At 51.3% G+C, this 22451-nt stretch overlaps 1 protein-coding gene across 2 annotated transcripts in view; it reads left to right on the top strand.

Annotated features, from left to right (window-relative positions):
- The window catches only part of NOTCH2 (notch receptor 2), a gene marked incomplete at its 5' end in the record, with an annotated part of 133175 nt that overhangs the window by 92104 nt on the left and 18620 nt on the right, over window positions 1-22451 (top strand). Inside the window, 12 exons of one of the 2 annotated variants that reach the window (XM_084243110.1) lie at window positions 181-294; window positions 1987-2220; window positions 5866-5976; window positions 11316-11508; window positions 12650-12795; window positions 14666-14779; window positions 16697-16816; window positions 17219-17371; window positions 19438-19666; window positions 20376-20577; window positions 20716-20869; window positions 21006-21190. In XM_084243110.1, the coding sequence (XP_084099236.1) occupies window positions 181-294; window positions 1987-2220; window positions 5866-5976; window positions 11316-11508; window positions 12650-12795; window positions 14666-14779; window positions 16697-16816; window positions 17219-17371; window positions 19438-19666; window positions 20376-20577; window positions 20716-20869; window positions 21006-21190 (1955 nt within the window). The remainder of the gene's footprint in view (window positions 1-180; window positions 295-1986; window positions 2221-5865; window positions 5977-11315; window positions 11509-12649; window positions 12796-14665; window positions 14780-16696; window positions 16817-17218; window positions 17372-19437; window positions 19667-20375; window positions 20578-20715; window positions 20870-21005; window positions 21191-22451) is intronic. The other variant, XM_084243111.1, reaches the window with a different exon arrangement.

The raw sequence follows: 22451 nt of genomic DNA, 5'->3' as shown, positions 1-22451 counted from the left end.
ACCCCAGCTCCCTGGGGGGCGTGGTATTTGCAAATACCGCAGCATGGAGAATAGTCTTACCTTTGCTGACCCACCAGTGTACACCCTGCTGGTCACCTGCCCCAGCCCCTCGCGCACGGTACTTGCGAGTGCGGGGCGGCAGGCAGCCTTCTCACTCACGCCACCACTGTGCCCCCCAAGGTTTCACCGGCTCAGTTTGCCAGATTGACATCGACGACTGCTCCAGCACCCCCTGCCTGAACGGGGCCAAGTGCATCGACCACCCCAATGGATATGAATGCCAGTGTGCCACAGGTGAGAGCCCCACCTGCTACGCCGTGGGTGCACAGGGCCTTCTCACTGGCGAGGTGGGGGATGCTGCTGTGTGTGCAGAGGGAGTTTCTCCCAGCGCGTGGGTCTACTAAGCTTTTCCTCGCTGCCCTCGCTCCTCCTCGGGGGCATCTTCGTCCTCCCTGCCCCAGCGCTTGCCTGGCCTCGACACTTCCTTTTGGTGTCTGTGTCTTTCGGGGCCAGATTTTGGCAGCGATAAGCTTGCAGCTGGCTTGACATTTTTCCTTTGGGAAAGGGAAAAATTCCCGATGAAAGCTGGTTTTCGTTGGGGCGTCTCAGCAGGAGTCCTGTCTCTGTGCTTCTTGGGGCAAATGATTGAAGACAGAGCCAGGGCTCTAAGAGCTGAGGCTCTTGCATAGAAGATGCCCTGCGTGAGCATCAGGTGTGTGCATCCAACAGGAACCTGAGCTCTGCCTGCACGCCGGGGCCTCTCGCCCGGCTGCTACTAGAGTTGTAAAGAATCTGTTTATAAATATTCTGCATTGCCGGTGTCTGGCCTCGTTTCTCGTCTGGGAGGGCTTGGGTAGCCCGAGTCCCCTGCTGCACTTCTGCGTCTGCACAGCCTGCAGGGGAGGCCTGAGCATGAGTAGATAAGTTGGCTCCCCAATTTTTCTGTCTTCCGGTTGCTTAAGAGGGACATGAGTTATGAATATAATTCAAGATAGTTTTCTTGTTTTAGAAACTGGGTTCTTAGAGGATTTTAAACATCATGAGCATAATTTTTTTCTGATACCAGAAAAGCAAGCTAACTCACAAAAATAAACACAGGCCATGTTTCAGCCGTACGGGGACGTGACCCCTCCTTCAGCCTGCTCAGCCTCGGCCGGGTCAGAGGTCCCACCCAGCCTCCTCCTCCTGTTTCAGAAACTTTGTCTCTGGTTAGAGAAGTTCCAGGTTAAGTTCCAGGTTTTGTCCTTCTCTGGCCAGATTATATTCATGGAGAGCAACCTTCACTGGAGAGAGATTAAAAATCTTGAACTGGTGTTTAAAAGGGAGAAGGGCCTTGTGGAGTCTTTCAGGAGATTTTCATATGGGTCAGCTGAAGGGCTGGAGAAAGGAGCTCTTTAAAATGCAGCTTGTTTATTGATTTTATTCAGCAAGAGTTTATTCAGAGCTTACTATACATGCGCTCTGGGAGGGGTTGAGCAGGATTAAGACGAGTTCTCTGTCCTCTAAGCTTAAAACTGGGATGATTGTGAGGTTGATGAAACAGAACCTGCGTTTAGTTTCGGGGGGAGAGGGACCCAGTGGGTGAACACGTAAAGAAGAAATGTTGAGAGCCCCCCAAGGAAGCCCATGTGAAATGAAGGGGTATATTTAGAGTAACTGCAATATTAGGGTTAGGGTTAAAATCAATAATTTAAAAAAAAAAAAGAAAAAAGAGTCACTGCAATATAACCGTTGCTCATGTAGACGAACTTGGATTCTACAGCCTTGCTATCATAAATTCACAGTAATGTAACAGTAACATAAGGAGACACAGTTCTCCAGGCTTGCCTTGGAGAGCAGTGCAGACAGCCGTGCATGCTGCTCGCTGCCCGCAGTGTGAGTCGCTCGCGGCGGGAGCGCGTGGGCGTCAGACGGGTGGCCCGATTGTGTCCGGGTGTGTAGTGTCTGCCTTGGCTTTTGAGACTCCTTTGTAAAATCCCTTCCCAGGGTTCACCGGTGTGCTGTGTGAGGAGAACATCAACAACTGTGACCCCGACCCTTGCCACCACGGCCAGTGCCAGGACGGGATCGACTCCTACACCTGCATCTGCAACCCGGGGTACATGGGTGCCATCTGCAGCGACCAGATCGACGAGTGCTACAGCAGCCCCTGCCTGAACGAGGGCCGCTGCATCGACCTGGTCAACGGCTACCAGTGCAACTGCCTGCCCGGCACCTCCGGTCAGTCCCTCTGCGTTCCCCGCACCTCGCTGCTCACGTCTGTGTAGATGCCTCCGAAGCGCCACCTGAGTCTGTGCTCCCTGAGCGTGCTCGGGACGCTCATGCTCCTCCTTAGGACACAGGCCACGAGGCCTGGAAGGCAGCCCCGCTTCTCAGCCAGAGCCAGCCAGCACCACCTCCGAGGTGGAGGGCGAGCCCCTGGAGAAGTTAGAGAGGGTCGCTTTGGTATATGTACTTCATTGCAGAAAGGAGGCAGGGTATTTAAAAAATTCAGAATTATTTAAAATCGAAACCCTTTTGCCTTGGTAGCTTGGATTGGTCTTCTTTTTTTTTTTTTTAAGATTTATTTACTTATTTATACAAGCACTGGGTACAGTCAGAAGCGCGGGAGGGTGAGAGAATTCACCAGAGCCAGAGCGGGGAGCAGAGCAGGCAGAAGGACAAGTGTACACTGCTGAGGGGAGCAGCGGGCGGCAGGAGAGGTCTGCGCGCCATGTGGGACCCTCCTCTGGTGGCCGGGGAGCAGCCGGGGATCGAACCTGTGCTACAGAGACTGCGGGCAGCTTCGCAACCCAGCGCTCAACCGCTGCACCACCAGGGAGGCCCATGGTCTTTTTTTCTTGACCCCGCGCCCCACTCAGATTAGTGACGCCAGCCCCTGCACCTGCTCCGCCCCTCACCTCCCTCCCTCCCCTCTCCCGGTCCGCCAGGAGTTTGACTCTGTTGCAGAGTCCACAGATCTTTAACGTGACCCTCTCCTCTGTCACTGCATCCTCCGGGCCTTTGTCACGTAGGGCAGGAAAAGGCACGAGGCGTAGAAGAGCCCGCAGCGTGTCACAGCCGTTACACGCTAGAGGCGGCATCGCCATTTGCCACTCACTCCCTGGCTGTCTCCTGCCCCAGCTGAACGCCTGCTGCTCCTTCACAGCGGCTCTGAAGTGATTTCCTCAGGCAGCAGCATTTCACAGGTTTCACTGGAGTCTGTTCTACTTACTTGAGGAATAATTGTGGTCACTGCTGTGGTTAATGGACAGAGAAGTGCTGTGTCTCAGATCAAAGGAAACGCACTAGTGGAAGATTAACCAGTGTGAGCCTCTGTCAGAAGGGATCCCGCCAGTGCGAGGGAGTCCTGAACTGAGAACTCATTTTCAGTGGAAGGAGAGTGGCCTGTGAGGGGGCAAAGGTGGGGATGTAGTTAACTGCCCTCATTTTATTTTATTTCCAAATCCATTTCTTCAAACTTGTCAAAGGCCCTGGTCTCCATCCAGGACCTGGTACATGCCAAGTTTGAAAACAAAGTCCTTTTTGAGTTGCTCAAGCATATAAAAAACATCCCTTGCCTTCACAGTTGAAAATGCCTTCCCCCTCCCCACGTTTAGATAACTCTCTAAAAGAGCTGAATAGATCTTTGTAAAACCTTCCAAAAGCAATTTGCTTCCGGGCTGGTCCCCAGACATGAGAAATTGAGTATGAAAAGAAATTTGAGAGATTTACAAGCAGTTGTGGGCTACCTTGAGAATGCCGGGCCTGTTCTAGGCTTTGCTATCGGTGCCTTCTAACAAATGCTCTGGAAGCCTGGGCGAGGGGCGGCCGGAGAGCATGTTGTTGCCATGTTGGGTGATCAGGTGTGTTCCCCTGGGAGGCAGCCTGACAGGAGCCGTCACAGAGAAAGGCAGGAGGGGAACATGAGTGGTGTGTGGCAAGCGCAGTGAAGGGGGCTCAGGATTTCTCAGGAAACTGTCATGTCCACCCCTGTGCTCTTTGAGAAGTAAAGCAGAGAGATGCAGGCAACATCAAGAAATTTTGGTCTGGAATGTGTGGAAAAAGACCTGGCATTTGCCAGGAGTCTGAGCCAAAGAATCATTTAATTAGTCACTGTGAATCAGCTCTTGAGTTCTAGAGAGAGAGTCCCCAGATCGTTTATAATACACGTTGGGAAGTTGAGGAAGTCGAGGTCTGCATGAGGATGTGGGGAAAAGGTAGCTTTTTTTTTGCAGGTAGCTGGTTCTAACTGTGGCTTGTTGCCCGCTGAGCCCATAAAGTGAGGCACGTTTCGAGAGTCTCTGCGGACACCTTCTGTCTTGTGAGGGGAAGTTGTTGTAAGTGGGTTTTAAGTCACAGATAGCAACTTGAGTACCTGAAGAATTATTTTAAAAAAAACAAGCAGATGATAACGATAAAACAAAATTTAGTGGAAGGACACAGAAGCATCTTGCAGATACTCCGTGAGGACTGTTCAGTAAGGGTGTACAGAGATTAGCAGGAAGCAGGGGAGTTTGTCGGCCACAGCCCCCCATTAGTGTTTCAGCCTTGCAGTGCTTCCTGCCCCTTCGTGTTTTATATTTTTTAAATCCTGTGTCCTTTTAATTAATTATTATAAATAATTCTGCGTTTGTCATTTAACCCTCACACTAGCTTTATAAGTGATTAATCCACTAGCTTTATTATAAATTTATCCTTACTAAGTGGGTTTTTTTCTCTTCCATATATTTTCTTGCTCCTTTTTTTTTTTTTTTGGTATAAAGAACCCCCATTAAAACACCTCATAACGAGGTGGTATGTGTTCCCTGGGGTTCGTCTTCCTTGGAACTTGCTGTGTTTCCTCCATCTGGATGTCTAGTTCCTTCCCAGGTTAGGGAGTTTCTAGCCACGGTGTCTTCAAATAGATTTTCTGCCCCCTCCTTCTTCTGGGGCCCCTGTAACTTGAATCTTACTCAGCTCTTGCTTGTGTCTCCAACCTTTGTGAGCAGCCGAGCTGCCTGGGGAACAGGGCCTGGTGGCTGAGGTGTGGGGTACCTGGGGGTGAGTCACAGCACTGGCCTTCTGTGGGATTCCAGCTCCAGACTGTTGAAAGCTAGATCCTTTCTCTTTTAAATTACACAAATAGATGAAATATTGTGGGACTACAGTTGCTCAGCTAGTAGTCACCACTTTTTTTAGGGGGGGATTTTCCATATGTAGCTGTGTGTTTGGCGTGTTTGTAGAAGGTAAGTCTAGGGTCTTTCTGCATCACCCATTGTGCCTCCAAATTCCCTAGCGTCAGAGTTTTCAAACAACCAAGACATTCTTCTATGATACCCCAAAAGCAAAACTGGCTTCATGTTAAATAAACAGTGAAATGTCATTTTCAGTACAGTGGTTAACAGTGAGGACCGCTTCGTGGTCTAGCTCGACAAGGCCAAACTCTGCCCTTCGACTGGAGGAGAGGCCCGCGGAATGGACCTGACTTTTAAGATTTATCCTGAGCTTTAGCCCATGATAGTGACAGTCAGTTTCAGACTTAAGATGGTGGCCTCAAGTTCAAGAACAGTAATTTTCCAGTGGAAATTTGAATTTCATCTTTGGAACACGAGACTGTCCGTTCTCCTCTCGCCCCTGCTGAGAGGCTGAACTCCCACCTCATTGCCTTTGGAGTGTCGGCGCAAAAGCCACGTCAGTGCAAAAGGCCACTAGTAGCTCCGTATGATTAACAAAATAGTTGGGGCCTCAAGATCCCCCTGCCAGGGCCCGGGGGCTGCTCTTTGAGGAAGCTGCCTGGCTCTGCCCGGCGTGGCTGGCCCCTAGGACAGCTCTCAGCACCGAGCAGCCCGGGCAGAGTCAGTAGGTGGTGATTGTGATGGTTTCTCGTTGCTTCTGTCTCTGCAGGTGTTAACTGTGAAATCAATTTTGATGACTGTGCCAGTAACCCTTGTGCCAACGGAGTCTGCATGGATGGCATTAACCGTTACAGCTGCGCCTGCTCCCCAGGATTCACAGGTAAGCCTCCTCTTTACTGGGGGTCCCTCCCCCAGCCCCTCCCTTTAGGAACAGACATCCCAAGGGTGATTATTTTTCAAATGTTTGCTAGTTCTTTGTCTCTTGTAGGTGAGAAGAGTGTTTCTATGCTTCTCTGGTCCAGTTTTCTGCTTGCACGCCTTCCTAAAAATTTAACATGAAACTTAATTAGCGAGAGTTTTTAGACCGTTTCTACTTAGACCACGAGTTTCTGTCGCTGTGCTTGAGTTGTGTAGCTCCCAAAGGCACCATTACTTTTGGACACTTTAGTAGTGAATGTCTCTGTAAAGCTAGTCAAGGTAAGAGTCTGTGAAAACACTGCTTTTTGGGGGTGTGCTTCCTCTTAGGGGGAACCGTGGGCTGCACCAGGGCAGGGAGGACCACCTCATTTGGCTAACACAGCTGGCGTTGTTTGTTCCTTACGGGAAAGAAAGTTACTGGCTAAAATAAAACTAGTGAACATAAAACTAGTGAAATAAAGCTAGTATTCTTTTTTAAACTACAACCCACTAAAACACCTAAAAATGCACACCCACACATTCACACACATCTCTCTTTCTCTTTAGTGATTAATACAAGGGGGTGGATAACTTTATCTTACACCCCTTCTAGTCAGAAAGTGCTAGAGGCCCCCCAAGGAGACCTAAGGCCCCCTCCTGACACCCCTGGGTGTTACTGGGACCATCAGGAGGCTTCCTTGTCCTCATCCTTGGTGTCTGTCCCATCCTTTGTGTCACCCAGCGGGCCCTCTGTGGGATTCCAGCTCCAGGCTTTTGAGGCTAGATCCTTTGTCTTTGAAATTACGCGAACAGATGAAATTCTGTGGGACTACAGTTGCTCAGCTTGTTGTCACCACTTTTGGGGGGGATGTTACCATTTTATGGGTACCGTGTGCGCATTGGCAGCCAGTGGGGAAACTTCCCTCAGAGCCTTTGAACGATGATGTCAGGGGACAGCGGGCCGGCGAGGTGGGTGTCCGCTCTTGCTTGCTGGGGACCTGCTTCCTCCATATGTTACCACCCTCTCTTGAGCCTGGTGTGATTGTGGGTGCCCTGCAAGGCTGCTGGAGCTGGTGGGTGGCCAGCTGACTGCAGGGAGATCCCTGCGGGGTGGGGCAGCTGGTGCATTTTTGTTACATGGGTAATAGGGAGAGGATAGCTACCATTTATTAAGGACTTATTTTGAGGTCGGTATTAAGCACCTAATCTCATTTAATTGTCTCTGTCATTACCATTTCTGTGGGATTGATAAGAGACCAGGCTGGTGGAGGCCGAATGCTGCCCTGGGCGGGTCTCTTGAGCAGTGCGCTCTCCAGCTGCTGGGTGCCCTGCCTCGGTGCCTGTTGTGGCTTCTTTCAGACAAGCCTCAGGCTGGCCTTACTTGTTTTTAAATACCAGTGAATCTTAGTCTCTATCTCTTCAACATTCAGCTGGGGGTTGGAGGGGGGGGGGCAGAAAGGTCGATAAGGGAGCCCTAGGCTGAAGATACTCTAAAGTGCATCATAGGTGTGCCTGCGGCATCCCCGAGGAGCAGATGTTGTGCATGCTGGGTGTGACCCTGCTCGGGGAGTTGTTTCTGTCTCTGTTTTGGGGCATTTTTAAAGTCAACTTCCAAAAATAGCAGCCGAGTGTGGTATAGACTCATGAGTTATAAATGTAAAGCATGTTATTATTTCCTTTACTTTATCTACTACTACCTTTTCTTTTTACCATTGTAATAGCAAATTTGACATTTAGGGGAAGTGTTTTTTTAAAGCCTAAATTCTCTGTTCCCCTCAATCCTTCATGAACTTACCGATTAAATAGGGGAAATAAGAAATTGTGTGGTAGTTCTAGAAACGGATTTTCAGTTCCACATGGCACCTGGTATCCATTATTCTGTGACCCTGTCACTTCAGCCCATGAAAGTTATGTTGGAAAGGGCAGCAGAAGCACAGGCAACAGAGTGCAAACAATGTAAGGCCAGCTGTGGGGAAGAGCTACCTGGCACGGGGAGCAGGGCGTTGCAGAGTGAACCCCCAGATTGGGAGAAAATGCAGCTGTGCATGTGTCTGAGGAGGGATTACTGTCTGAAGCATCTAAAGAGCTCGTACAACTGAAGGGTAGAAGAAAGACAAGCCAATAAAAATGGTCAAAGGTCTGTTAGATATTTTTCCAAAGAAGATGCCAGGTGGCCTATTGGCCTATTGGTCACAGAGATGCAAAGCAAGCCCCGGTCAGGTGTCCCCATGTGCCTCTGAGGGGACGGCTGTTTCCAGAAAGCCAGGAGATCACAAAAAGTGGTGAGGATGCAGAGACGAGGGGCTCGCACACACAGCTGGTGGGGATGTGAGGTCGCTAAGGAAGTAGTATTTCTGGTTGCTTAAAAAACTGGAGATTGACCCACCCTGTGATCCAGCCGTCCACTCTGGAGGGCATCTCTGGTGGAAATAAGGTCTCTGCAGCCCAGGCTCAGCACAGCGTGATTTATAATTGCAAAGACACGAAGCAGCTCAGGTGTTCGTCAGTGGGTATAAATGGGTAAAGGAGTGCGTGCACACATATGCGCGCACACAGAGGAATATTATTCACTCAAGGAAAAGGAAGGCACTCCTGCCACATGTGACAACATGGATGGCCCTTCACGGTGTTATGCTAAGTGAAATAAGTTGGACAGAAAAGAGTAGAATAGTGGTTACTACAAGCTGGGGCATGTGTGGGAACTGGAGAGATGTTTATGGGTACAGACTTGTAACTCGTCGATAAATAAATTCCAGTGATAAAACTGTGAGTATAGTCAACGGGAATGGACTATAAACCTCAAAGTTTCTAAAAGAGTGTATCTCAGTTGTCCTCACCGCAAAAAATAAAATACATATATATACACACATACACTCATACAGCTATGTATATATATATATACACATATATATGTATACATATACATACACACATATGTGTATACATATCTATGTGACCTGATAGAGGTGTTAGCTAACTCTGGGGTGGTAATCATATCACTGTATACAGATGTATCAAACCAGCATGCTGTACACCTTAAACCTACACGACGTTATATGTGAACTATATCTGAATTAAAAATTATCAACAACAAAAGTATATAGGAAAGTTTCATTGTCCCCATTTAAACAAGGGAAGCAACTGAACAGTAGAGCTTGATGTGCCCACGGCCTCAGCCAGGCTCCCAGAGCAAGGGCTGTGAGCTCGCAGAAAGCAGGTGCCTCCCCTCTGGTCTGTTTAGCTGGCCCTAAAATAGTGTCTAGTGCAGGAGAAGCCCTCAGTCAGTGGCCAGAGGATGCACAGGACTCACATGTGGGGCTTATAACATCTGGCCCAGCCTCTCCAGTCTGGACTATGCCACATGCTTCCAGCCATTAAACACTCACTTGTTGAGTACCTGTAAGGCAAGGAACTTGGTTACCTTCTTACTCAGGAGGTACTGACACCACCAAGGAGTCTCAGCTTGTTCTGGGCATTTCTAGGACCAGGTGGGAACTCCTTACCCACAGGATCTTGCTGGCGAGGCAGCGTCTGACCACATTACAGGCCGACAGGGAACTTCTTCACCTTGGTTAAAGAGGGCTTGAAAATTGATTCTGGATTCTCAAAGTAAATGAAGAAAGCCCGGGCTTGGCTGTCAGAAGAGGCGCGCATGAAGGGACAGGAAGGAAAGAATGACTTTCCTGCTTCGGTGGATGGCAGGCTGAGGACAGCTTTGCACTGAAGAGTTCTGGCCCGTTCCTCGGTGCTCAGAGGTTGAGCCCAAGGAAATAGTATTTCATAATAAGTTATTAGTAAAATGTTTGAGAGGAAAACAGCAACCACTACAAATTATGGGTCTTGACCACAGAAACCACCAAGAGTGGCTTGGAGTGCAGCGGAGGGTGAAATGTTGTTAATACCCTTCCTTTAAGGGGTGTGTAGCTATTACATTTGGAATTTCCTGTTCTAAATGCAGGGTTACTCTTTCCTAAGTAAAAATACATGTTTTTATCTGAATCACAACATTGTCTCTTTTGTTATTTATAAATTCCTTCATAGCAGTTACTTTTTCCCCCTCATTTATAGAATTGAGTTATTTTAAAATTTTACGTCTTTTAGGAATATTTAGATAGATCTCAGTTATTCAAGTTTACAAAACAACTCTTATGCAACTGGCAAGCATTATTCAGTGTAAAGCAATATATGTCAAGGTTAGAGCAGACATCTTTCCAAAGTACACTCTTGGGCTTATTTTAAAGGAAAATGATTCACTTTAATTTTATATATTCTGATCCTTTACATTATTACATGATGACTAATCAAAGCCTGCATCAGAGATCTCAAAATGCAGTAGTTGAGCTACCTGCATTTTGAAAAATGAAATGTGGTTTGCCAGACCCCACCCATTACAGCCCATGATGAGGGGTCCTGAGAACCTCTTTTTTTAAAGAAGTATCTGAGGCAACTCATTTGTCCATTGAGGACCTGGTCTAGATTAGGAGGCACTCAGCTGTCAGAGGACAGTAGAGTTATAGAGTACTCTCCTGATGCGGAAAACGGATTAAAATAACTGTTAAGAATGAAAGGAAAATGGCTTTTCTTTATTAAATCATTTAGGCATTAAATTAATAGTCCATTCTCTGCACATTCCAGCCCACTGAGATCTGCCGTATGTAGAAATGTAAGAGGTTGACTAGCTGAGAAAATGCATTTGTGATAAACCATTGATAGGAAAAGTTTCTGAGTCCCTAGGAGTGTCCAAAGGAGCAGCCAGCCTTGGTGACACTTGATGTTCTCATTGAAGATTTATTTTTTTTATTTATGCACACAGAACTGGGGTGGAGGCCAGAGGTGTGGGGGGTGAGAGGATTCACGAGAGACAGAGTGGGGAGAATAGGCAGATCCACTGAAATACACTGCTGTGAGGAGCAGTGGGCGAGACAGGAGAGGTCTGCGGCGCCATGTGGGTAGCTCCCTGGCTGGGGATGGAACTCGTGCTACAGTGGTTGGCGATACTTGATAGCGCTGAGACTCAACCCCTGAGCCACCAGGGAGGCCCTGATGTTCTCTTAGAATCCATCGAGGTTTGCCTGTGTCTTCAGATGAAATGAAGAGATGCACGCCAGAGCAGAGAGCGCTGTTCCAGAATGTCCTTACCTTCGCCTGTTACCAAAAGACAGACGCTGCTTGCCACCCCATGTACTGGGTGCTGGTGGGCGTCTTCCCCCTCAGTCAAGGTTCTCGGTGTCCAGGTCGCCACCCTGCCGCTGCGCAGGTGAAGGCGCCCACACAGTAAGGCCCCGAGCTTTCCCGGCATGACGGGCATCTCCCTCTCCGCAGGCCCCAGGTGCAACGTGGACATCGATGAATGTGCCTCCAGCCCCTGCCGCAAGGGTGCCACCTGCGTCAATGACATCAACGGCTTCCGCTGCCTGTGCCCTGAGGGGCCCCTGCACCCCAGCTGCTACTCGCAGGTGAACGAGTGCCTGAGCAGCCCCTGCATCCACGGCAACTGCACCGGGGGCCTTGGCGGGTGCGTACTGCCCTCTTCTCCATGCCCTCGTCACCCTAGGACAGCCGCTGGGCTGGGGCGGGCCTGTCTGCGCCTGCAGCTCGGTCAGAGCCAGAGCCGAGGCAGAATGGGGGTCCTGTGGGTCTGCATGGTCTCCAGCTCTCTGCTGCCCTCCCAGCCAGGCAGGAAGGAGGAGCCCGGGCTGCTTGCGTGGGTCCTTGGCATGACACTTGGCGGTCACCTCAGGGCTGAGTTCTGAGCACCTCTCTAGCCTTGGCTTTTTCTGCTTCACAATAGCTCAACTCTGGCCTCTCTGCACCTGTGTGGGGTCTCAGCTACCATCACATGTGGCCCTGACTGAGCACCCCGTTTGTGAGCCCCTGAGGACTGTGTGGTGTGTGCAGTCAGGGCCCGTGAGGGTCCCACCTGCTCTCGCCTGCAGAGGTCAGGGCCTGGGGCCTGGCTGTGGCCATGCGGAGATGAAGCCGTGACGACTGCATTCGGAGGCAAATGGGAAACCATGTTATTTCCCCGAGTGAATTCAGTCAGTATCTGTGCTTCAGAGGGTGAAGCCTCAGAACACCCCAGCCTGTGTACCTTCTTCCTCGGGATCTTAGGGAAGGAGGTTGTCATCCCGAGACCACATTCTAAGGGCGAATGTGTGCAAATTGTGAGCAGTGTTCCTATCCCTCCAGGAACTTCACTTTTGCTTGCTCCCTGCTGAGTCAGCTGGGTGCTTTCTGGGGCAGAGTTTCAGGTCAAAACAAAACGTTTCTCGGAAGCCAGACATCCCAGGAGTCCTCAGGGTGGATTAGTGTCTCTGCTGCTAACCTACTTCCTGGGCGTCTGCTCTGCACCAGAAATAAGTGATCTGAAGGCTCGATGTACTTCTACATATCAGAAAAGAAACTCCAGGCTTACCCTGGGGATGTTTGTTCACACGAAAACTCGCTGCCCTTCTCCGGCCCAGGGGCAAGGCCTGCTCACTGCGTTTCCAGATGGACCCACATGGTCCTCGCCAGGGGCGGAAGTTAGGGCCATGGAAGAGAATGAGCTCCGTGTACCCCCGGGTTCCTCTCTCCTTTCTTGCCCAAGTGTGTGTTTCTTCTGCGACTCAATCGTACATTCATCCCTCACAGTAAAGAATTCTGTGTTCCCGCAGATACAAGTGCCTCTGTGATCCTGGCTGGGTTGGCACCAACTGTGAAGTGGACAGAAATGAATGTCTCTCCAACCCGTGCCAGAACGGAGGCACTTGCGACAATCTGGTGAACGGGTACAGATGTGCTTGCAAGAAGGGCTTCAAAGGTGAGCGAACAGCGTGAGTGCTGTCACCTCTTGTGCTTGTCTGTGGCTGCCGTGGACTGCCTGAGTCCGTCCTTTTCCCCCACACATCCGTGCGGCACATACCAGCCGAGCTCTTAATATCTGTAAGGTGCTTGGGAAATAATGACCAAGTCGGTCAAGGTGCTGCTCTGGTCCACGAGAGGGGGAGAGGGGGCTGTCAGCTCTGCTGAAGTCGCGCCTCGGGGCCCCACAACATGCCTCTGGGCAGACCATGGGCTCCCTGGTGCGGGTCTGATTGTAGGGTGTAAGGACTGCACCCTAATATGGTAGCAGTGATGCCGTGGAAGTGTTCATAGGCTCAGCACCCTTTCAGCACGTCCCTTACGTGCGGAGGTGTTCTTAGATGTCAGCGCATTCTCTGATCCTTACCATTCGCCGGCGTTACCCTTGATGATGTCATCTCCGTGAAGCCCTGGCAAGTTACTCTTTGTAGCAGGTCACCCGTGATTTTCTGGAGACATGCTGAATAGTGGAAATCGGTGAAGTCCCTTTTTGTGTCACTGGTGTATTTCTACTGTCACCTTCCTCTGTGGGACTCCGAGACCAGCTGCGGGTGTCCGTCTGTCTTTCCCCTTCTATCCGGCTCGTCTTGACTTCTCCACACAGAAACCTGCTTTTGTTTCTTCAAAAGTGTCTGAGACCCCACTTTTGTCATTGATTTCGATGTTACACTTGCAGAGAAATTTATAGGTTTAAAAGTACCTTTCTTTGTCTCATTGAGACTCGCTGATCAATGAACAAAAATAAAAATAAAATCAAAAGTAAAAATCAAAAGTAAAACTCAAAAGTAAAACTTTAAAATCAAAAAGTAAAAAATCAAAAGTAAAAATAAAAATCAAAAGTATAAAAATAAAAATCAAATAAAAATCAAATAAAAATCAAAAGTAAAACTCAGAGCTGTGTGGCCGCTGAGTAGCCGAGAGCGGCTGAACCCGGCTCCCTGCGCTCCCGGCCACGTGTCCCTCTCCCGGAGGGTCCAGGCAGGCCCCGAGAGATGCAGCACTGTACACTGTTGGAGCCCTGCCCCGTCCCTTCATGCTTTCACGTTTCTCTCTCACAGTGGGGGTCGGTGTCACGTCTGGATTAGGGCCCAACAGCTTTGTGACTTCACCTCTTGATAATAGCCCCTTTTATTATATGTGCTGCCGAAGCGAGCACAGATAATAGCCCCTTTTAAAGCCCCGACCTTTTGTTTTTATAGAAGGGGCTTTCTTGAGTTTAGATACATTAGCAGACTTTGACCCTTAATGAACTTCTTGGTCCATTGTTGAAAAAAACGGTAGCAGAGGAGCAGTTAGGGGTCCAAGAATTCACTGTATGATTCTGCTCACCTCTGACTGTCCCCCTTCAAGCCCCGTCTTTCCCTGACCGTCGGGGGTTTGTGGCTGAAATGAACGAGCAGGTGTTCCGGGAGGCTGGAGGAATCACGGCAGTTTCTGATCTGTTTAATTATTACCACTGAGAGGATCGAGAAAGACAAATACCAGATGATTTCACTCATGTGGAATATTAAAAACGAAGCAAACGGAAAGACAAAAATAAACCCTTGAAATCTGACTATCCCCCGGGGCTACTGGAAGGGACGGTTGGGGAGGTGGGACAGCCGTGCTGGGACCCCCGGGTCAGGGTGGGGTGTGCTCACACACATTTGCAGAACTGTGAGCCTGCACGCCCAAGACATAGAGCTTGTGAATCCCCGCCACCCCTCTTCCATCTTTAAAATAACTGTATGTATGTGATCATCAATGGTGAGAGAAAGAAAATACTAACAGTGGTCAGCGGAAACAGATAATGAGAAGGTCTTTTCGACCCTTTCTTGCTCTGTCTGCAGGCCTGAACTGCCAGGTTAACATCGACGAATGTGCTTCAAACCCGTGCCTGAACCAGGGAACCTGCCTGGACAACATAAGCGGCTACACCTGCCGCTGCGTGCTGCCGTACACAGGTGAGTGCAGCGCAGGGACCAGAGGCTGTGCCAGTCCTGCCGGGTCCTGCCTGGTCCTCTCAGCCCTCTGGTCTCGGAGCCAGGCCGTGGGACGTGATGCAGAGGCCGGGCCGCCTGGCACCTGTGCTGGTCCACTGAGGACTGGAGCTGTAAGAGGACACGTGGCCGCCCTGTGCAGGTAGAGCAGGAGCTCGTCTGCCTTCTCGGTGCTGCAGGGTCTGAGCTTGTTTTCCGTGGACCTGACGCCTATAGCGGTGATCAGTCCATCACTCCACAGAGCCCTTCCTCGTGGCCTGCACTCCCAGCCTTAGTTTGAGCAACGCAGCAGCCGGCATGAGGGGTAATTACTGTGCTGGTGCACTGAGGGTTTTTTAATCTGGTGGTATAATGAGGCAAGGTGGGAGTTCTTTTCCGTCGTATCTACGAGGAAGCTGAGGCAAAGAGAGGTGACTGTTGAAGGTCGCCGAGGGATGTCGTCGCTCTCAGGTTTGCCCCAAGGCCCCAGGAGTCCAGTGCTGGTCCTGGTACCGCCAAGCATCTCCTCACACTCGGTTCACGCGCCTCATTTGGAGCTGCGCTCGCCCTGGGGAGGGATCCCACATGCAGAAGACGCAGGTGTGGCTCACCCCACGCCAGGTGGTCTTTGTTCAGGAATTTGGGGGTGTGCCTGGGCACTCTGTTTTTTTCCTGCCTCATGACTGCCCTCTTGTGACTGGTTCTTTTGTGTGTCTCCTTCACCTTCGCATCATCGGGCGGCGGCGTAGCTTGTTACTGTGGTGCCCGCACAGACAGGAGCCAGCTGAGGCCCCACTTCTCTGTATCTGCCAGTCAGTGGTGATGCCCAGGTGTTCAGACTGGCCGAGGGGCCGAAAGCTTGACTCTGTTCCCTGAAACACTGGACCCTCTGTTGTGACCTTCGCCCCCTCTGCAGCCCTGTCCACGTGCGAAAGGGCATTTAGCCAGACTGGTGAAGCCACATTACCTGAGACTCCTGGCTGTTCCCGGGTAGACAGGTCTAACTGACGCCACTCCCACGTGACCACGGTCGCTCCTGGGGGAGGGGAGAGGTCGTCTGCGCATCAGCGAGGCCTGGGCCAGCGGCCATGGGGCACTCACCTGCGTGTGCTCGTGGTGCGGCTCCCCGTGGAGATGTTGGCTTCGACTTTGTGCGCCTCGGGTACTTTGAGAGCATTTAACTCCCTGTCGACGTTGGTTTTTCTTCAAATTAGTGCCCTCCTCACTGTGTTTGTGTGAACTTGGAAGTTACACTAGGCTGAAAGCCTGTGTAGCTCCAGATCGGTGCTGAGGGGAGCTGAGATTTTAAATGTCCGCGAGTCTGGCCGGCTGGAGCGGGCGTCCTCGCTCTGAGCTGCTGCTGAACCTGAGTGGGGTGGGTGGTGGAGGACGTGTCGTCACTTTCCTGCTTGAATATGGAGTTTTGGGATAGTTTAAAAACTGACTTGACTGTACGGACAGCCTTACGACCCTTTGATGAAAGGCTCCTCCTTCCCGCTGGCTCCCCTGGAAGGGGGAGCCATTGTGGGTGCGTGGATCCAGGGGGTGCGGTGGGCACAAGGCGGTGCCATGTGCTGGTGCTGGTGTGAGAACAGGCAGTGGAGGTGGCCAGGGCAGTTGGCACACTGCTGGGTTTCCCGGCTGAACCCTAACTGAGGCCGTGTGGGCCTGGTTGGTGCTGGTGTTCAAATCTGCGTAGCTGGCGCCGCCGGACAGCAGCCCACCTGGGAGCACGCTCTGTGCTAATGAGGACTCTGAAGGTGCTTTTTCCAATTAACCCCCAAGAGCCCCTGAGTTACGTGTCCCCCTCACTCCCTCCTCACTGACGTGCCCCAAAGGGTTTGGGGCAATTTCTGTTATTTTGACTGATTTTCTGTTATAAACGTTGTCACTTCTTAACAGGCAAGAACTGCCAGATCGTGCTGGCCCCCTGCTCCCCAAACCCTTGCGAGAATGCAGCTGTTTGTAAAGAGGCGCCGAATTTTGAGAGTTATACCTGCCTCTGTGCTCCCGGCTGGCAGGGTAAGCACGTGGGCCTGGAGACACTGGTTGCTGCAGACACAGCAGCCTCGTGAGCAGGGGCATAGGCCCTGGCCTCCCCTGCTGCCTGCCTTGCCACGTGCACAGGCCTGTGCAGAGGCTGCTACCCCATGGGCTTTGAGAGCCTTCCCTTCCCTGTCCTTGGGGCCCCCTAGTGCCTGGAAAACTCCAACCCGAGTCTGAAGCCTGTTCTCCAGGAAATTTCAGTTGGTAGCAATGACTTGTCAGGCCACAGAAGCCCTAAGGGGCTCCCCAAAGCTGGAGGACAATCGGGGTATCCCTGGGGTGGCCCCAACATCCCAGCTGATGCTCAGGCCCCACCTCAATTTCCGTGGGACCCCCTCCCAGAGGCCACGCTGCTTACTGCCTGCATCCCTGCCCTAGGCCCGCGGTGCACCATCGACGTGGACGAGTGTGTCTCCAAGCCCTGCATGAACCACGGCCTCTGCCATAACACCCAGGGCAGCTACGTGTGCGAGTGCCCGCCCGGCTTCAGCGGTGCTGACTGCGAGGAAGACGTCGATGACTGCCTGGCCAGTGAGTCTGCCTGCCCCCAGATCCCGGGGGCTGGGTCGGGGTGGGAGGACAGGCACGCCCAACAGAGGGCTCCCGGGGCTGAGGCGGCTACCCCAGTAGTTGATTGCATGTGTCTAGGGTTAGCGTGTAAGTCACCCTCCTTCGAAGCTTGAGGCTTTACGGGTGAAGCAGCAATACCTCCTCTAAGTATCACTGGCTTTTATACCTGGACAGAGTGGGGACACGCCCCAAAAGCTCTAAAAACAAGACGATCTGTTGAGGTCCAGTTGACGGCAGGACACAGCAGTGTTTCAGGGCAGTGTTCAGTGGGTTTTGACACCTGACAACACCATTGCTCAAAGAAATGGACATGTCTGTCCCCTTCCAAGTTCTCCTCTTTTGTATCTAATCCTGTTTCTCATGTCCCTGTGCCAAGCAGCTGTAGACCTGCCTCTGTCCATAGGTGTGTTTGCATTTTTATTTTATATAAATATAATCATATTGCAAACTTTTTTTTTTTTTTGAGAAAGGGAATATGGAACTTACTCAGTTTATTGAGACCCGTCCACATGGTGCGTGAGTAGCAGTGGTGTCCGCCAGGGGCCGGGCCTGCAGTCTCCAGCAGGGCCCTCGCGTCTCTCCCAGGTCTGGGTGTTACAACTCAAGCAGCTTGAGTCTGTGCGTGGACAGAGGGTTTCGTTTCTCTTGAGTAAATATCTGGGAGTGCAGTGGGTGAATTGTGCAGTTAACTTCCCTTTAATTCCTGGGATGAATGCTACTTGGTTATGATATATTATTTCTTTTTTATTTTATTGGAATTGATTTCCCAAATGTATGTTAAGAATTTTGTGTCTGTGTTCCCTGTATGGCACATGGGAGAAAATATGTCCAGGGTGCAATTACTGGAGAAATTTAAGGCAGTGAGCACAAGCTATTTGGATTCCTTCCCCACATTAATTAGTACATTAATTAAAAAAAATTAGTTTTTTTTTCTTATTTGAAGTAGGACTAGCAAATTTACAGTTAAAGGAATGCAGTAAATAATGGAGTTTTCTGGAAGATGCCGTGGAAGTTACGGTAACTGGTCTGTGTAGCGTGACTAGGAAGGACAGCGTCAGGTCGGCAGTGGCTCTGTAATTATGGCAGATGAGCCTCAGAATGGCATTAGGCTCACAGATACCATACGTTAAATATCCCTCTTGGGAAAAATGGTCTGCAACACCCACCCAGTATTTAATTTCCTTTTTATGTTTATGACCTGTCTTTGCAATTATATTGAAGGTCCTTAAGAGCAAGAGTTGCTCTTTGTTTTAAGACCAAGCTATTTAATAAAGTTAAGGAGAAAAAATTATTTACTAATATTAGCTGAATCTAAAAAAGAAAAAAACATCAAAAATAAAAATTGACTAGTTTATATCCAGTCCCGCCTACCTGCTGTGCCACCACCATGCACACTGGGGACCATCTTTATCCTCCTCCTGCGGGTCTGTGTGTTGTGTTCATGTACTTGATTGGAGAACATGTGGAGGGGCCATGAGGATTTTAGGACTTTTATTACTTTTGCACAATTATTAGTGATGTAGTAGTTATTCTAGAGCTTAGTCCAGTTATCAGCTTCTCTGAGTTAAGAATCTCAGTGTTGGGTCTCCCTGGTGGTGCAGGGCTTAAAGACAGCGCTATCAAGGTATCGCCAGCCACTGCAGCCTGAGTTCGATCCCCGACTGGCCGGGGAGCAACCCACATGGCGCAGCAGACCTCTCCTGCCTCGCCCGCTGCTCCCCGCAGCAGTGGATTTCTGTCGTCTGCCTGTTCTGTTCCCCAGTCTTTGGTGAATCCTCTCACCTGCCCACATCTCTGACTTACAGCCCAGGTCTTGTATGCATAAATAAATAAAAAAAAAAAAGAATCTCAGTGTTACTGCAGTCATTTTCACAAAGGAAAGAATCAGGGCAAAATAGATGTAAAGAAAAGACAAGCACAGAGAAGTCAGAAATGTCACCGTGAGTCACTCAGCTCAGGCCCCGCACCCCGGGCGTCCCAGGCTGAATGGCTCCACGGGGTGCTGATTCCCGTCTGTGCTGGCCTAGACCCCTGCCAGAACGGAGGCTCCTGTGTGGACGGAGTGAACGCCTTCTCCTGCCTCTGCCTCCCCGGCTTCGTGGGGGACAAGTGCCAGACGGACATGAACGAGTGTCTCAGTGGACCCTGTAAAAACGGGGGAACCTGCTCCGACTACGTCAACAGTTACACCTGCAAGTGCCAGGCGGGTTTCGACGGCGTCCACTGCGAGAACAACATCGACGAGTGCACGGACAGGTGGGCACCGGGTGCCGGGCCAGCGTTGCGGGGAGGGCAGGCTGGCGGTCCCGGGTGCCAGCAGGGCGGAGCGCCCGCTTGGCCACACCCCAGATCCTGTCTGGCGCCCAACTCCTATCCTTGTAGACAAGTGGTTAAAGGGTTAGGGCCAGGGGTCGAAAAGCTTAGAGGGTTGGCTCGGCATTTGTTTCTTGCTTCGGCAGCAGAAGAGCTGTCCTTCTGGTGGGTTCTCTTGCTCATTCCAGTCGACAATCTAAAAATCCCCATTTGGTCGCATTTTGTTACCACTCTTTGTGCAATTTCTGGGAGCTTTTTTTAGTGCGCTTTATACAACACTATCAACAAGCATGTTCTGTTTTTCTTTCATAAAGAACTTTAGAGTCAAGTGCTATTTACTTAGCACTTACAGATACAATTGAGGGATAAAATGAGGTATGATACGAGGGAAACCGCAGAGGGCTGGGTAAAACCCGGAAAACTTTACCTTCTCTGGGAATTTCTAACAAGCCTCAGCCCTTTAAATACTCATAAGCCTCATAGTTGTGGAAGGGTGGTGTCACCCAGCCTAGGTTAGAGGGTGAAATTGACTGGATGGGGCGTTTGGGGTGCTTAGGAATAATTTCTTAGATTCCAGGCAACTTGCTTCCTTCAGTAGCAGGTGGGGGAGCCGGATTGCAGGGCCAGTAACGTTCTCCCCGTTTGCTTGCAGCTCCTGCTTCAACGGGGGCACTTGCGTGGACGGGGTCAATGCCTTTTCCTGCTTGTGTCCCGTGGGCTTCACCGGCCCCTTCTGCCTGCACAAGATCAACGAGTGCAGCTCTCGCCCTTGCCTGAACGACGGGGTGTGTGTGGACGGGCTGGGCAGCTACCGCTGCACCTGCCCTGTGGGCTACACCGGGAAGAACTGCCAGGTAGCTCGCGCCCCTGCCCTGCCCCCTGTAGCCGCTGCGTGACGCACCTGTCCCTCGTCCCCGCTAGGCAGTGAGCTTTCCTTTGGCTTCACCCAGTCGCCGCTGGCGCTGAGTGACGCTCTCTGTGCCCCATTTTAGACGCTGGTGAACCTTTGCAGCCGGTCTCCGTGCAAGAACAAGGGCACCTGCGTCCAGGAGAAAGCGGAGTCCCGGTGCCTGTGCCCCCCTGGGTGGGCTGGCGCTTACTGCGACGTGCCCAGTGTCTCCTGCGAGGTGGCTGCTTCCCAGAGAGGTGACTGGCCAGCTGCTGTGGTGGTGCGGGGGGTGGGGCGGGCAGCGGGGGACGCCAGGCTTTGACAAAAGGGGCTTCCATGAGCTCGCTCTGCCCTGGGCCTGAGCCCGGCATGCTGTCTCCCCCGGTTTCTCAGGGGTGCCCGTCGACCGCCTGTGCCAGCACTCCGGCGTCTGCATCAACGCCGGCCACTCGCACCACTGCCAGTGCCCGCTGGGCTACACGGGCAGCTACTGCGAGGAGCAGCTGAACGAGTGCGCGTCCAGCCCCTGCCAGCACGGGGCCACCTGCAGCGACTTCATCGGCGGGTACAGATGCGAGGTGAGCGGCGAGAGGGGCGGGGAGCTGGGCATCTAGCATGTCGAATTTAGCTGCTGGATTTTCCTTCTGCAATTTACAGTCATTTTACAGGACTAGTCTCTGCTTCTGTCCATCCCCCGTGCAGTGAGTAAGCTCTTTGCAGGGACCTGGCACCACCTGCTTCCTGGGGCGGCCCCTTGACCCCTCTCAGAGCCATTGCACAGGCACTTGCGCTGCCCTGAAAATCAGCGGGGGTCAGAAAAACCAGTCAAGGGGCGCCCCCCAGGCCCACGTTACACCCGTACCCATGGATCCGCCAACAGCTCCCTCAGAGGGTGTCACCCGGCCTCTTCTCCGGAGCGTCCTACAGAGGGGCCCATGTGGCTATTTGAGGACGTTTGTGGCTAAACAGACACTCACTGCCTTCTTAATACTTGGACTGATAATGGTTAGAATGGATGTGAGCAGGCACACGGGCATGACCTTGGCAGCGGGTCAAACCCCCGGCAGCCCTGAGAAGGGCCCCCTCCGCCCATGCTCCTCCAGTGGGACCTGTTAGATGTAAAAGCCTCTGGCACCAAACTAAAATCTGTACACATGCAGGCATTTTATTATTTTCACATGTTTTTTGTAGTTTTGTTTTATTTTTTAAGATTTATTTATTCATGTGTACAAGAGCTGGGGTACAGGCCAGAGATGCAGGAGGGTGAGAGGATTCACCAGAGACAGAGTAGGGAACAGAACAGGCAGACTGACGAAATACACTGCTGAGGGGAGCAGCGGGCGAGGCAGGAGAGGTCTGCTGCGCCGTGTGGGTAGCTCCCTGGCCAGCGGGATCGAACCCTCACTGCAGAGGCTGCGGACAGCTTCACAACGCTGCACTCAACGGCCTGCACCAGCAGAGAGGCCCTGGTTTTTTTTTGTAGTTTTAAATGGACCCTTTTCCAGCTTGGGAGGTGTAAATGGCACATCGGGTGGTGAGAGGCCCCAGGTGTAGATCATGGTCCTTTATCACTTGGGTGTTGTCCGAGGGTCCCCTTCACCTCGATGATTTACACCTTATCACAGTTGCCTCTTTCTGGAGGGAATATTTAACTTCTCTCTTGAGAAATTTCAAGTACGCCACATCCTATCCAGCTACACCCGCATGGCTCACATTGACAGCAGCTCCCCACCCTTCATCTTGGAGTCAGAAGCGGGGGTCTCCCCTCCCTCCCTGCCCCCAGCTCCTGGTAGCCACATTTTAAGTAAAGGTTGAAAATGTCTCAGAGGTGTGTGTGCT

Source organism: Talpa europaea (assembly GCF_964194135.1).
Source record: "Talpa europaea genome assembly, chromosome: 9".
NCBI classification, from domain to species: Eukaryota; Metazoa; Chordata; class Mammalia; order Eulipotyphla; family Talpidae; genus Talpa; species Talpa europaea.
The sequence above is the reverse complement of the archived record's forward strand: the minus strand, read 5'-3'. Positions and strand labels throughout refer to the sequence as shown.